The sequence below is a fragment of the Pongo pygmaeus genome, chromosome 21, assembly GCF_028885625.2.
Source record: "Pongo pygmaeus isolate AG05252 chromosome 21, NHGRI_mPonPyg2-v2.0_pri, whole genome shotgun sequence".
In the NCBI taxonomy this organism is placed as follows: Eukaryota; Metazoa; Chordata; class Mammalia; order Primates; family Hominidae; genus Pongo; species Pongo pygmaeus.
This window is the reverse complement of record NC_072394.2, coordinates 3999041-4015674: the sequence shown is the minus strand read 5'-3', so window position 1 is coordinate 4015674 and position 16634 is coordinate 3999041. Positions and strand designations below refer to the sequence as shown.

Genomic DNA, 16634 nt, shown 5'->3' with positions numbered 1-16634 from the left:
TTACTGCTTATTTCAGTGATTACGTCTTCCTTTTGGAATATTCACATCGCTGCTGAAACAAGAACAGGTCCTGAGCTTTGTCTTCAGCATGTATACTCTAGGTTATTATAGCTCAAGTCAGAATGCTTCATTATAATGTAATTCCGAGTTCCTCTGAGAGAAGCATTACTCTAAAAATGCAAGGTCTCGCATCAAATCTAGCACTTCTCAATGGCTGGCACTGAGCAAGTTTCTTCTCTCTTCGGTTATTCAGTAAGTTTGCAGCAGTGCCGAAACATTCCCGTGAGTTAATTCTAGACAAATCTTTCACAGTAAATGCAATGAGAGGTTTTATTCAACAGTCTCATCTGAGGGCATAAGGGCATGCACTTGTAATATTTATTTAAAAATCAATATTTTATTTTCCCCTTTCTAGTGCATCAACCTTCTTTATATTCGGGCTATGCAAAATAATTTCTGTAATTTAGAATTTCCCCAACTTTAGCTTGTCTTTCCTTGTTCCCCCATTCATCTTTTTACCATCACCTTAAAGATCCTTGAGTGGAAAGCATACGAGAGGTAGTCATTAGCCAAAGCTGGAAGCTTGAATAAAGCTTCCCTTTCCCAGGTCAATCATTCCTTTCAGCTGAGTAGGTAAGAGTAAGGGGAAACCTTTCATTTGTTTCAAAAATAGATCCTGCATGAGAAAGCTCCAAGGACTACCACAAGTTCCCCTTTCACTAACTTTTTAGCAACTCAGTTGCAGTTAAAAGTCCAGGGAGGCTGGGTACAGTGGCTCACGCTTGTAATCCCAGCACTTCGGGAAGCCAAGTTAGGCAGATCACTTGAGGTCAGGAGTTCGAGACCAGCCTGGCCAACATGGTGAAACCCTGTTTCTATTAAAAATACAAAAAATTAGCCGGCATGGCAGCATGTGCCTGTAGTCTCAGCTACTCAGGAAGCGGAGGCAGGACAATTGTTTGAACCTGGGAGGCATAGGTTGCGTTGGGCCAAGATTGTGCTACTGCACTTCAGCTTGGGCAACATAGCAAGACTAAGTCCGGGCAACCTTGATACTATGGTCAATATTAATGATGAGAAACTTTCCTCAGATACGGCTTTCTAGAAGAAAGTATCTGATGTCTGATTTTGAAGTAACTTTTAATGTATTGCTAAGATTCTACTGTTTAGAGTACTTGGAAATGCTCTGTGTGGACAGCCTGGTAGGAGTGCTGCATTTGACAGCACAGGCTCAGGAAGAAATCTACAGATTAGACTTTTCCAGTCTCACCTACATTTAGGATAAAACAGGGCTTTATTTGTTGAGAGACCTCCAAGAGCACTCAATAGCCTGTTTTGGGGGTTAAGTGTCACACCAGGGACACTTCTAATAACTACTAAGTTTATAATAAATTACATTTTGATCCCATATTATCTTTGAGAGTAAAAACAATCATGAGATAAAGATATATTTTATCAATTTTTTTTAGTTTCTAAAGGTAGCACTCATGATTGATTGAATCAGAAAATTGTAATATTATTTTTAGCAAAGAAATTTACTCTATGGTGCTTGGGTCTGAAATCTCCTTAATAAAGATTTTTGGTTTGGTTAAGCCAAAACTGTGTTTCTAAATACACTGATCCACAAAAATGCATGAAACATTTTTTGAAAAGGTATCTTGTAAATACAAATAACCTTATTCTTGGAGAGTACTATAAAGTCGTCAACAATTTGCTCCTTGGTATTAGAGTCTATGTCTACCATCAGTTTCAATATTATAGCCTAAAATGTCATTAAATATGAGAAATTAATTTACAAAAAAGAAATAGGCCAAAGCTGATGTGGTTAGAATCTAGAAGAATCACAGCTCCTCAAAACTTACTGTAATCACTACCAATATTTCCACATGAGCTCTGAGGTGGGTGACTCACTTACTCACTTAAAATACAGATCAAAATGTTTTCTAAGCAACAGGCACATTTCTGCCTCAATGATACACAGTGAAATCTATGGGGAAAACAAAAGGCAGATGATACGTAATAACAGATGCTCAATAATCAGTGCCTGATTTATATTTTTTTGAAAAATACAACTTTAATAAAAATGAGGGTACCTCTCAAATAGTGAGGTCTGAGACCAGGGCAGGCATTTTAGTTATCCACCATTTACTCCTCAAGCAAATTACACTGGTTTCATGTCATGAACTTAGATCTTGGGATCTGAAATTTCAGCAATATGAACCAATGTCCAAGAAAATTATAACTAACATAATCTGTTCTGTTTTCAGAGTTTAGTTTTCTAGGTATATCTTGGGTGACTGTTAAAACAAAAAATAAAAAACAAAAACCAAATGCCAAAAAACCCAAGTAGGAAAAAGAAATCTCATTCTCCTTTTCTCTTGTGCCAAAGGTTGTGGAAAACTAGAAGACATCAGCAGGGATTGAAGGAAAGAGATAAAAACCAGAGGGAATCCATGGAGAAGGTCAAAGGCAGGAAAAATAATTTCTCAGATAAACAGAATGCATGCGTGGTCTCACGGAATTTTCCCCAAAGTATTTACAAAGGGAAAAAAGTAACCTGACAGTGCAGAAACCTGTCAGATACCAGCTTAACCAAGTCATCCAGGTTAACATCACCAATAATGGGACATATCAATGTCACACCCCCCTCCCCCCAATATCGTGGACTGAGAAGGAAGCAGCATCGTTTCCATGGTGTGCTTGCCACAAATGCATGACCTCACTCTCATCATGAGAAAATATCAGACAAATCCAAAAGGAGAGACATTCTACAAAACAACTGACCAGCTCTCTTCAAAAGTGAAAGTCGCAAAAGACAGGGAGAGATTGAGGAATTATCACATACTGAGATGACAACTAAATGCTATTTAATTTTGGAGGCGATCCCAGAGTGGAAAACAAGCACTTGTGGAAAAACTGGTAAAATGTGAAAAATCACTGTGGCTTGGTTAATGGTATTGCACCACTGTCAATTTCCTGGTTTGACAACTGTACTATGATTATGTGGGATGTTAACATTTAGGGAAAGTGAGTTAAGGGTATAAGGGAACTCTCTGTAGTATTTTGGAAACTTTTCTGTAAATTTAAAATTAGTTCAAAATCAAAAAGGACAATCAATTCTCAGAGTAAAGAGGTATTTTTTCAATTATTTGAGGCTAAGATTTCTTTCTCATATTACAACTAATTATGATGAATTAAAAGATATCAGAATCTCTGCTGAGAACCTTCCCCAAACCAGAAGCTACATCCACTCATTGACCTATTATGATGTTAGAGCACTTAAAATGAATGAATTTCTTACTTTCCAGGAATAATTTTTAATGATGAAAATCAAGTCAACACTAAGTTCTTCCTTGATCTAAACAGCAGCAAAACTGTGGGAAAAGACAAAATATAAACATAGAGAAAGTCTTCAGAAGGAAATAAACAGTATTACCCCTTCTTCTTCATTGCCTTCTCTAGGATTTTCTCATGAGTCAACTTCTCTTTGTCATACTGTGCCACAATTTTGTCAACTTGCGTGCAGTGTAACTTCTGCATGGTACTGTGTTCCTGAACAAGAAGGATTTGAAGTTATGAACTGGACTCTCAGCATGGCTCACACCATATAGGGCTGGCATAACTTTCACCAGCTTCTCTAGAGTCTTCATTTAGAAAGTCAAGGAGTAACCAAATCCGAGAATGGTACAGACTCCTGATCTCCCATTCAACACCAGTTTTTTGTCCAAGGGCATTCCCAACATGGGAGTCTCTAGCCTCAGTCAAGTGAACATGCCCAGTTCAAACGCACTCCTGCTCAGCAGTGGGTAGTGCCAATCATCTCGAAGTCCTTTCTTCTACACATACACATCTCTGTAGTATTTCCACCCATTCATCTTTGTTCTGCTGTTTGAGACACGTAATTAGCCTCCTGCCCCTTCCACACATCGGTCCTCAAACATGCAAGTTCAGCCACCATATTTCTTCTCTTGTATATGCTAAATGTAACTATTCATCATGTGACATGGTTTCTAAACACCTGAACATTCTGGAGCTCTTGAATTCCATCATTATATAATGAGAATCATCACTGTGTTTGTCACCATCAGCTGAATTTGCATCTACATCACTTAATATTTTCACTGGCTTACTTATCTAGAAGCAGTTTATGAGGCTAAAGTGTTCAGGAGCTATGGCCTTCTGTTTTACAGATATTTAAAACAATTTCCCATCTGCTTCATGTAACCATTGAAATTGGGGCTGCAATGCTTTGGAAAGTAGGTATTTCAATATAAACATTATTTCTTCCCGGACAACGAAAAAGGCATTTAGCTACAGCCAATGACTTATATGAAATCAGATTTCTTTAGCTGCTCAGCCTCCCAAGCACAGAGGAAATCAGTACAATCAGAAAGTTCCAACTCTAAATGATACTTGATGTTATAGCCTAATCTTACTCTTGAGAATCAGAGAAATGGGATGCTATTCATGACTGGAATGGGTGTACATGTTATTCAGGTTATATAACCCCTCTCACAGTCATATTTCCTTTCACTTATTGAAAAAAAGAGTGCCTTAATTTAAAAGCAAATTTATTTCCTTTCTAAGGTAGGCTTGACTTTATGCAAACCTAATTCATGAACTTCTTTTAAAGGTTTCATAAAATATAAATGGGGAAGGAATTTTTAAGTCTTTACCAAGACTTCCTTAATTTCCCAGCTAAGTGAATTAACACAGGACTTGATCTACAATTCATTTATATATAAATTCTTTACAAATGCATTCATGCACAAGCCTTCAGCATTCTTGTCTTTAGGAGAAGGAGTGGAGAAGGGTGATGCTGGATAAGAGGATTCCCAACATAGGAACTAACAGTGGGGACAAAGGCTAGGTGAGCTTGCTGTGGATCTGGGCTTAATCTGTAATTGGAATGCCCCATAAATCTAGCCATATTACCAATGTGTGTGCACCTTTGTGCTATAAACACATTTCCTCCAGAGCTTCTGCAATGTGGCACCGGGTTAAGGACATGGGTTCTTCAGTGCTGGGGTGAGTCAGTTACCTTTCCAGAGTATGCTCATCTTTATAATTGGGATAGTGACATTTACTTCATAGGGTTGTTAGGATTAAAAGTAAATCTCATGTATCAAATGTGTGTTACAGCTTATTCAAAACACAGTGACATACAAACCTATCTATACTATTCAATACTCATGATAACATACAGAGAGTGACTTGAGATAGGGATATCAATCAGACTAATTAAATCAATAAATCTTTCCTCCACGCTTGATCTACTGCCCCAGGAATAGAGGAACATGTTGGTGTATCCCTGAATATATTGAACTATTCTTGTAATACTTTGGTACCTACTAAAATGCCCTCCTCCTAGTCTTCTTTCTAAGATTTAGAAGTCATTATGGTTGGCTAACGCATGTGTTAATTTTTCCTGGGCAAAAAATTAAATAAATAAGGGGCTTTCTGCAAGTCTCAAAATATATCAGAAGTGCCACAGTCCTATATTATCTTGCAAATATCATTGAAAGGAGGGTGAAGACTATTTCTTTAAATATTTTAGTGCAGAACAGGACAAGTAGAGACTTTGAGGCTTGAATGTAAATTAACACAGATTTTTTCCTAAGAAAATATTTTGGTGAACCTTATTAATCCAATTAGATATAAGTAATGGGGCTCTTTGTACCACAAAGTTGTTTATGATGGATTCAACTCTATGTAATACGCTCTACAAGGGCAGGGCAGGTCTTTTCTCTTTACCAGTACATAACACAAAGCCTGGTACAAAGTAGATGCTCAATAAGTATTTATTGCATGAATAAAAAGTCAGCATAGGAAAATAGCAAGAGGACTTAGATTCTGGTCCCAGCTCAGCCAATAATTAACCAACTGCCCTTGTGTAACATATATAAATCTTCCCAGGCCTCAATGTCTTTACTAGAAAACTGAGTTAGGGCTGGGCACAGTAGCCCATGCCTGTAATCCCAGCACTTTGGGAGGCTGAGGCGGGTAGATCACCTGAGGTCAGGAGTTCGAGACTAGCCTGGCCAACATGGCGAAAACCCATCCCTACTAAAAACGCAAAAATTAGCTGGGCATGGTGGTGCACTCCTGTAATCCCAGCTACTCTGGAGGCTGAGGGATGAGAATTGCTTGAACCCGGGAGGCACAGGTTGCAGTGAGTCAAGATCATGCCACTGCATGACAGAGCAAGACTCCATCTCAAAAAAAAAAAAGAAAGAAAAGAAAAGAAAACTGAGTTAGGTACCTTTGCCTAACCGAATTCATGAGTTGCTTATGAGATGCAAGCTTACTCAACGTATGCAGAAATAATTTGAAAAACTGAAAGCATATTGAATTAAAGTGATTAAAATTAATGTCAGTAACAGGACAGCTGGTCCTGAAAAATTGTCTCTGTTTCTCTTTTTACTCAAAACTCCACCCCTGTGCAGTAGGCAGTGATTGCTGAAGTGTTTCGGGATAACTTGATTCCCAGACACCACTTGTCCTAATTACTGATTTCCATGTGACTCTGGTCAAGTCTCAGCTTCTTGTGCTATAAAATGAAGGAGGCATGAAATGATCTCTAAGTCCATCTTAGCTTAAAAAAAAATGTCCATTATTGATTTTATTCTTTTGGTCCTTAGTTAAATCATGAAACACTATGGAAGAGACATACATTTCTCATTCATTCAAGCCAAGAGTACCAAAATTAAATGTGTTGACTTAAAGTAAATCTTAACTGGGACATTTTGGGGAAAAACATGTATAGCATTCAGAAGAATTTGTGTACGTTTCTTATCCAAGTTAAGAGTAAATTCAGCTTCTTTTGCGGAAAACTGCTGCTGCAATTCATTCTTGTGACTGATGTGACTATGGGCGTGAATGATCGCACCACAGAGCGTGCTGAAAAATTGGAGTAAATCATGTTTGCTCACCATGTAACTCTGAGATTACCAATAGGTGGACTCTGAGGGCAACTGCTGTGTCTCTGCCCCTTTCCACTGCAAAACTAAGTTATAGGTCTGGTTCTAAGGTCTGACCATGAATTAAAATTGATGAGTTTAACGACAGTCTTGGTGCTGTCAGCTAAATTGCTTGCATAGCAAAGAGAAAATTTTCCATCAGTAGCTTTACTAAAAATGCCAGAGTTTAGTAGGCTTCTCAGGCATTTCATTTGACTCATTTAATGTTGATACTGCAAACTGGTGGCCTAAGGAATGTATCCCGCCTGCAGAAGAAGTTTTTAGTTTTGGGTTTTTTTTTTCCTACGCAGTTTCAAAAAGAGGTTGAATTAGAGGCTGACAGTAAAAGATCAGGAAATTCAGATAAGCTTTCTGATTTTTTGACTTTCCTTTAAGAGGACATGACTGACCTGTCTACTCTCCAGGCACCAATGGTGGTAGCTCAGTCTGACTTGGCCCGTGGATAGAGATGAGTGCTCCCAGCTTTTGTGGAGTCAGCACCTGCCCAACTTCCCTCAGCTACTTCCTGCTTGGTCCCCACAGGCATTTGAATTGTAATTCCTCTTCTACCACGTTACCGGAGACATGTATCCAACTTTGGGTTTTACATTTTTGGCTCTAAGGAATTGACCTCATTGGACAATTGAAAAGCATGCCTGTCTCTTAATGAAAGTAACTGCAGCTCTGGATCCCAATGAGTCATGTGCTGGGGGAGGATTATTGTTAATTAATTCTCCTTTTTCTGTGTCTTATATAATAGACACTTGAAAAACCATTACCCTAGTTTCCATTTCAAATTGAAGTGGTTCTAGAAAGTATGAGACAAGTAGAAGTTTGATTGTCAGTACATTCAGAGGGTCAAAGGCAGTTGACCATTGCCATTTTCTAAAAATAGGCATTTTAATGAGCATTTTTATATCCAATTTGGGGTGCAAATGGTCGTTACCCCCATCTTTTCTTCTCAATATCCTAACAGCAAATCACACACCTATTTGCAAATGGCAGAACCTCACACTCACACCACTGTTCCTTTTCTATCTGGTAGCTAACCTGCAAGTTTGGAAATAAGCTGTCCTTGGGACCATACATTTATTTCTTAAACTGCTGAGATTTAGTTCATAGATTCTCTGCTTCTCTTTAAGTCTAAAAAGTAGAATTATTTATCTAGGCCAGGAGTGGCCAATCTTTTGGCTTCCTTGGGCACATTGGAAAAAGAATTGTCTTGGGCCACACATAAAACACTGACACTAATGATAGCCAATGAGAAAAAAAAAAAATCTGTGCATAAATCTCATGTTTTAAGGAAGTTTACAAATTTGTGTTGGGCTGCATTCAAAGCCATCCTAAGCTGCATGTGGCCTGGGAGCTGCAGGCAGGCTGGACAAGCTTGATCTAGGCTGATATGTAAGAGCTGAGATCTCCCTACAGTTGCTGCATATAGACTAAATAATAGTCCCTGTTCTTAGCTACCAAGTGCTGTTTGGGCCAGGGGCACAGTAGTAGGGAGAGTGCAGCCCAGGCCATATTTCTTCATCAGCAGGTCATTTTATGACATAAGGCTTTGGGGTAGTAAGCCTTAGCTCCATGTTGGGTGGCTGAAAACTATTATAAAAGAGCTGTAGATGTCCTTTCACAGAAAGGATGTGGGAATTAATTCTCACTATTATGTGGCAAGAGGATAAAACCTGTTTCTTTAAGGAGGCTTGATAAGTGTCTTTGCAGGCAATTAGTGGGGTTTCTACTAAGGGGTCAAAAGATAGTAAAAAGTGTTACATAATGTTCCTAAAAAAACAGTCCTCAAAATTTAGCATGCAGAGGAGAGGAGTTTATTTAAAATGTATTTCATATTTCCTATACTCTTTTCTTAGGGATGATAGCTAAGTGTCAGATAGGCACAAGAATACATATTTTTGTAAAGCTTCCAGCTCTTGGCCCAATGACCTTATGTTGAAAAACCAGTCCTGAAGGAACCCAAGATATTTGTGCCCTGATAGGTTCATGATTGCTCTTAAAAACCTGTTACTGAGACCATAAAGAAAAAGATGTGTGAAGAGAAGAAAAATTGGTGTGGGAAACATCAGAGGCAGCTGAGTATAGTGGTTACAAGTCTGAGTTCTCAAGCCAGGCTGAATTTGGTTCAAATCCTGACTCCACCACTTAAAAACTAGGTGATTTAATGAAGTTTTGTTTTTTTAAGTATTAATAAGCTAATCTGTTGAATGGCTGGTAGGCTATAAAAATGACCACATTTTTATTTTATTTTATTTCTCTTTCTGCATCCACTCCCACTTCTGATGTAACTTTGTCACCTGTCAAAAGGTAGAGACCTCATAAGGCCAGACTTAGGACCTACTTTGGCCAAAAAATGAGGTGGAAGTGATGGTGTATCAGTTCTGAGCTGGGGCCACAAGAAACCATGCATGATCTGCTTGGTCTCTCAGGATGCTTGCCATGTGAAAAAGCCTGGACTAGCCTGCTGGAAGACAGGAGACCACATAAAGCAGAGAGGAAGTGGTTTAACAGAGGCTTTCCTAAATCAGCCAGTCCCCCATCTGCCAACCAAACTGGTAGTAACAGCAGATTCATGAGTGAATACAGCTGAGACCAGAAGAACCATCCAGCTAAACCCAGCTCCAACTACTGATGCACAAAATTGTGAGCCAAATAAATGGTCATTGTTTTAAGTCACTACATTTTAGGGTGGTTTGTTACCCTGCAAAAGCTAACCGATACAAAACTCATATAATTATAGTACTCCTTTATATAACTGTCATGAGAATACCTAAGAATATGTGCTTAAGCAAGTATCAATATGTACAAGCCAGTATTGCCACTTTAAAAGTGTTGACTGACAGAAAAATCAGTGTTAGGATAAACATGTCATATGGAGATCAGGCATGAAGTGTGTCCAATGGTAATAGATTCACCACATTGTTCCCCTCTTCTTAACCAGTTTTTCATTTTTTCGGTTTTAAAGATAGCATGTTTTTGTTGTTGTTGTCGTTTTGTTTTGTTTTGTTTTGTTTTTGAGACAGAGTCTTGCTCTTGTCACCCAGGCTGGAGTGCAGTGGCACAATCTCGGCTCACTGCAACCACCGCCTCCTGGGTTCAAGCGATTCTCCTGCCTCAGCCTCCCAAGTAGCTGGGATTACAGGCACCTGCCACCATGCCTGGCTAATTTTTGTATTTTTACTAGAGACAGGGTTTTGCCATGTTGGCCAGGCTGGTCTCAAACTCCTGACTTCAGGTGAGATCTGCTTGCCTTGGCCTCCCAAAATGCTGGGATTACATGCATGAGCCACCATGTCTGGCCTAAAGACAACATGTTAACAGAGCTGGCATCGGTATATATTAGGCAAGTAAATATTCATTATATTCTTCATCTTAGAAGTTAGCTTGGGCCGGGCATGATGGCTCCAGGGAGTTAATGGACAACTCTGATGTAGGTTAAGTTCTAAAAATTGAGGGGCATCCTTCCTTAGTCACAGTCCTGATAATCAGCAGTATACCAACACTGCCCAAAGTTGATAGTGATTTTCCCTAATGTCCCATGTGCTGTCACTGCATTTGACCCAATGAGGGAACATGTCCACTTAGTGAAGCATCCCATACCCTACACAGGAGAATGGTGCAAGACTATGGATGCTGGACTCATGATTTTGGTTCAAATATCAGCTATACTGCTTCCTAACTCTGGGACATCAGATAACTTCACTAATTCCTAATTCCCTCGCATGTAAATAGAGACTCACATAGAATTTACCTTACAGGGTAGAGTGTTAAATGAGACAATGCATATAAGGTGTTGAGCACAGCATCTGAGAATTACTGAGCATGCAGGAATTCTAGCTGCTATTATTGCTGCTATTATTACCACCCACCACAGCATATTTTCTGGCCATGCCTCAAGAAAATATTAAATGAAGCCAAAATCTTTATGTTTCCAACTAGCCCAAAGGCCACTGAGGTGTCTGCTCAATAAAAGAGATCCAATTTAAATGCAAGAAAAATCTGTTAGATAGAGCTGCAGCATACGGGCACCCACTCTATTCCAAATAATTAAGGTCATTTAAGGTGCTTTCTCTCTTATTTCTCATTCTTACTCTTTTTCTATTGGCTTTCCATAGTTCAGCCTGTTGTCAATAACCAACAACATTGAAGTCCCTACTTTAAATTGTTCTGTCTCCAATAACCCCATTGAGCAATGTAAGGAATTTCACTGAATGGAATTATTCATGAAACTTAGAAACAAACAGTCTTTGAAGTGAAGTGACTGTATCAGCAAATCCATTGAGCCCAACAGTTCTGTAATACAGGGAACATTACTAGGATAAGATTAGGCCTAACTTCTCAAAGGAGCACAAACTCTTAAAGAAATGACAGGGGACAGGGTTCCAGACAATGTTCTCGGCATCTCAATATGTGGAATGATTAAAAGGTACATCAGTCAAGCCAAATTCTGAAGGACATGCCTTGGTCTGAGGCTTGGGTCAGAAAATAAAGAAATAGGAATGCAAGATTACTTTAAAAGAACTCAGAAGTTATTTCAAATGAATAAATTATAAATTAAGTTTCTCTTGCTCTCATTGCCCTTAATAAAAGAGGACAGACATTATCCTATCAGCAGCAGCTGGTTATTATATGTTCTTAGGAAGGAAAGAGGTACTACCTTTTTCTTCTTTACCTGTGAGGGAGTCTGGAAGTGATGATGTTTGAGTGCCATGAAGTTTTTCAACCCACAAGAGAATTCCTAGGGCCACCTCCTGCTGTTCTCTTACAATTTGCAACTAGCTCTTATAATTTTTCACAATCACTGTCAAAAGACCACTTCTTATGGGTAAAAAGCAAAAATAAATCTATTTCAGAAGTAGGCTACTGGGCAAGGTTTACATAAGGGAGAAAAAGTGACAAGTGTTCTCTCTCTAGGTGCTATGAGTGGGAGGTTGACAGATTGCTAGCATCTCCCTCCATGCACCACTGTGTATGGCAAACTATGTGACAGTGACCTGGCAATTTAGGTAACTAGTGGCTAGAATTGTGAGCTGGTCTTCAATATTTTATATAGTCATATTATTAGTGAAATAATTATTATTTTTTTAAAGATGGAGTCTTACTCTGTCACCCACGCTGGAATGCAATGGCACAATCTCAGCTCACTGCAACCTCTGCCGCCTGGGTTAAAGCGATTCTCCTGCCTCAGCCTCCTGAGTAGCTGGGATTACAGGGGCATGCCACCACACCCAGCTAATTTTTGTATTTTTAGTAGAGATAGGTTTTACCATGTTGGTCAGGTTGGTCTCAAACTCTTGACCTCCTGATCTAGCCGCCTTGGCCTCCCAAAGTGCTGGGATTACAGGCGTGAGCCACTGTGCCCGGCCTAGTGAAACAATTTTTAAATGGAAGAATCTTTGTTATGCATTTGAAAGAATTGTTAGAAATGCAGACTACAAACAAGTGACAAGCACTCCCAAACCGATTCTATTTTTTAATTTCATTGTTAACCAGTTAGAATGAGTTGTTGCTGTTAAGTGGTCTGGTATCAGCTTCAAAGTAGTGTTTTTGGCTACAAATGATTCATCCATACGTAACACAAAATAGTAGCTTTAAAACACTGTACCTTTGCATGTTTCTTCTTTAAAGAATTTAGCTCCTTCTGCTGTTTCTTTAAATGCTTCAAGTAAGCCTTTGGGAGAAAAATAGAATCAAAAATAGTTTTTTTTTTTTTGTAATCACAATGATTACACTTGGTGAGAAACAAAAATATATTGGTGTCACCAATATGTGTAATACAAGAGTGCTTGCAAACTAGTCAAGCAATTTTACCTTCATCTGCTTTAAGTCTTCTATCCTTACTTGAGGGATAAGTTCAATGCCTAAACAAACAAAAAAAATTAAGTCAGTATGTATACTAAAAATCAGAGAGAATAACTGGTAATATAGAACTGACATATTGAAATCTCATCGAAAGACTTTGAAGTAGCTTTACATGTGATGAATATAAACATCTTAAGTTCCTATTACAAAGCAATTAACTGGACAATTGAAATGTTGAATGTCCTAACTTAGGTCAGGTTTCCTACAAGCAGAGCCTGAGAAGGGGATTCATGTGCATGTGATTGACTGACGGCAGACTCTCAGGAGAAACCCCTAAGGGAATGAAAGAAGTGGAGCAGGGCAGAGGAACAAGGTAGGGTGTGTTTCTAGTAGAAATCCAGCCTCAGTCTGATCCTGCAGGGAGCTCTTCAGTACAAATGGCACCCAAGAGTCGTTCCACCTTGGCAAAAAGAGGCTGGGCATTTGTAACCCAATCAGCTGAGTGCTACAGAGGTTTCGCAAAACCTTTCATGTAAGGGAAATCTCATGGTCCCAGGGCAATTCCATGGAGAAGGGCAGATGAAATGCCCAATCAGCCAAAATTCATAGGAGCTGTGAGATGGGATAGTGAACCCATAAAGGGGAGCTTATCAGGCACAAAAGTATCTATTATCCTTACTCTTACCTTTGTATTTCAAGGCATATCATACCAGTCAACTAATTCCCAACTCTATTCTCAATTCAGTCATTGTGAACGAATAAAACATTTTTTTCTGGTTTCTCCCTTTTACCAAATTCAATCTTAGGATTTAAGCAACGTGCTATTGAGCACAGCAATGCCTTAAACATACAGGAAATAATAAAATCAAACCAGTGTATAACAGGAGGATACCAGGAGGAGCTAGGGTAATAATACACTAAGTCATCCTGCTATCTGAGTGATGCTAGGCCAGGCGTTGTCATGGCAACAACAGTTGTAGCCAGATCCTCAAACAGTTTCTGTTTGACTGCAGATTTTCATCTTAGGCAAACAAAATGAATGTGTACTCTGTGCTATAATTGATTTCCATTAGAATCCCAAAGGCTAGGTATGATATATTCAAGAAAGATAGGCATAAAGTCCCAGGCTCTTGTTTGTCCCTTTTATTCATTTTAAGTGTGCACATTCAATGATAGGGTGGTCAGGCTGCAGAAGGAAAGTTTTGGCTGAGGGAAATCAGCCTTGTCATCTGTAACATTTTATGATCGGGATATAAAGGGTCCATGGGGCTTTCTACTGATCTCCTAAGTTGGCTTTCACAAGCTGTCTCTCTAGTGACTGAGACAGGGTAAGGCAAGGGAGTGACTCCTGGCACACAAAGAGTTCCCTGTCCTTAGGCCTCAGCTCTCTCATCTGTAGAATGAACATACAGGATTTGGGGAGTATGCAAGGTCCTCCAGAGATCTAGCAAATTCTAAGAGTTTGACCCAGTCTGATGAAACTTACTTTCTCTCTCTTAATTTTTATTTTCTTTTTTGTCTTGGTTCAACTAAGTCTTGATTAAAAGGAACCTACAAAAACATAAACTTCCCTCAACTACCTGGTTTTGTGTTTTGGGGGAAAGACACAATTTGTAAAAATGTTGGTTCCCATAAGTGATTTAGTTAGAAAAAAACCCCACACTCTACAGAAGAGGACAGTTCCATCCGTGTGCCAAGAACAGCCTTCCTCATAGAGCTTTGCACGATAATGGGAATGTTCCATGTGTGGGTCTGTCCAACTGACAGCCTCTAGCCACCTGTGGTTAGTGGTTACTGTATAGGACTGTGCAGGTCTACAGGCTTCCCTTGTATGAAAGTAGGTTAGGCAGCACATTTTGGGCTCCAAAGGTTTTAGCTAATTGAAGTTTCACTACATAAAGTTTTTGTTCATATCAGCATAGTTCCTTAACAATAACTTGTTTTCTCTTAATTGCTAATCTGAAAATTAGGAGCTGGGTTTTCTTAATCCTTTGTTCCTAAAATCAGAAAAAAAAAAATAAAGTCGTGTTGGTGCAGTCGTTGCTGTTTGGCTGAATGTCTAAGAAAAACAGTTTGGAATTTCACACCTCCCCACTTTCATAGATGTCTGCAGCAAATGCTGTCTGCTCCAGCCACACACTATGCCCTCTCTACATCAGCTCTTCTAGTTCACTTCCAATTGCCAGTGTCTGAATGTAGAGAATTTATCCCTTCCATGGGAACCCTCAAGAAAAGGCTGACAGGAGTCAGGGTATACATTCCCCAGCTCCCTCATCCCTCTAAGAGGAGACCTCTGAGAAGTATGTCCAATACCAGCCCCCAGAGTTTCTCCAGGGCATTAAGTTCCAGGTGCCTACTGGCAACTGGCTTTAAAACATTCTAATTACTGGTTGCCTTCCCTCCCTGGTGTCACTTCTTCACATCTCTACCCATGTCCACTGCATCCCAGAATAAACTACTTGCACTGGAAGCCTTCTCTCAGGGTCTTTGGGGTGACTCAAATTAAGACAGTTTTCTAGAAAGAAATGGAGGCTTGCTTTCTCAAATGACGTCACTTCCCCCAAAGGCTCCTGGAGTAGAGTTTATTCCCCACCCCACCCCAATCCATGGAGAGGTGTGGGAAGAACAGCTACAGACTTCTCTCTTGTACTTCCATGCCATTCTCCTAAAAACTATCATACAAAAGAACAGACCTCTCACTTACACCAGGCTCTGCTGAGCCTAACTACCTCCACATGTGTCCTGTTAGGTCACACACTGCCCTGCCCCATGAACTTCAGTATCTGACTTGTGGTTTTCCTATGCAGGCATTCCCAGACGTCCAACGCAGTGATTCAATATGCATGAGAAGAATATGCTGAGTGACTTTTCTTTCTGTTTCCATGATGCCTTCCATTCTAGAAATCTTCATCTCCACTTTATCTCACCTCTCACTGACAGTTGTAAACGGGATGTTAACACTGCTTGAAACTGCCCCTCCTCCAAGACAAGTAGCTTAGAGTAACCTCTTTCTGACTGCAATCTCCATCCTGCCAACTTCACTCACTCCCTCACAACTACCAAGCAAGCTTTTTACTTTCACCTTGTTCCTGGTTCCCTTTAACCTTTTCCTTTCCTAGCAAAGTCTCTCTCCTTTAGTATCTACCCCACTGGAACATTAACCTATATATTATGATCAGGGTGGCAGACTGAGTACAAAAATGGCCAAAAAATTCCACTCCTCCCTGTTTCCACACCTACTTACATGTGACTTCGGAACTCATCCCATCAATATGTGGAATCTGTTTCCCCAACTCTTGAATCTGAGCTGGGCCATGTGACTTGCTTGGGATGATGGAATGTAGTGGAAAGGATGCCATGCCAGTTCTAAGTCTAGGACTCATCAAGGAACCTGACATACAGATGGTTCAACTTACAGTGGTTCAACTTTGTGATGATGCAAAAGTGATATGCATTCAGTAGAAAGCATACGTTGAATTGTGAATTTTGATCTTTTCCTAAGCCAGGGATATGTGCTGGGGCTGCAGCAAGCCTCAGCTCCCAGTCAGCTGTATACTCTACAGTGTACTGCATTTAATAAGTTACATGAAATATTTAACACTTTATTATAAAATAGGCTTTGTGTTAGATGATTTTGCCCAACTGTAGACTAATGTAGGTGTTCTGAGCACATTTAAAATAGGCTAGACTAAGCTAAGCTATGATGTTCAGTAGCTTAGTTATTAAACACATTTTTGACTTAATGATATGTTCAGCTTATGAGGATGTAACTCTGTCATAAGTCAAGGAGCATCTGTACTTTCACCTCCATTTTAGAACACTGCAACTACCATGTGAACAAGCCCAGGCTAAGCTGATGAA

General features: G+C 39.6%; 1 protein-coding gene across 10 annotated transcripts in view; it reads right to left on the bottom strand.

Moving 5' to 3' along the window:
- The window catches only part of PLCB4 (phospholipase C beta 4), a 414850-nt gene that overhangs the window by 23623 nt on the left and 374593 nt on the right, over positions 1-16634 (bottom strand). For all 10 annotated transcript variants that reach the window (XM_063659442.1, XM_063659443.1, XM_054467181.2 and 7 more), the window contains 3 exons: positions 12783-12832; positions 12577-12642; positions 3437-3552 (listed from right to left, as the gene is read on the bottom strand). In XM_063659442.1, coding sequence (XP_063515512.1) covers positions 3437-3552; positions 12577-12642; positions 12783-12832 — 232 coding nt within the window. The remainder of the gene's footprint in view (positions 1-3436; positions 3553-12576; positions 12643-12782; positions 12833-16634) is intronic.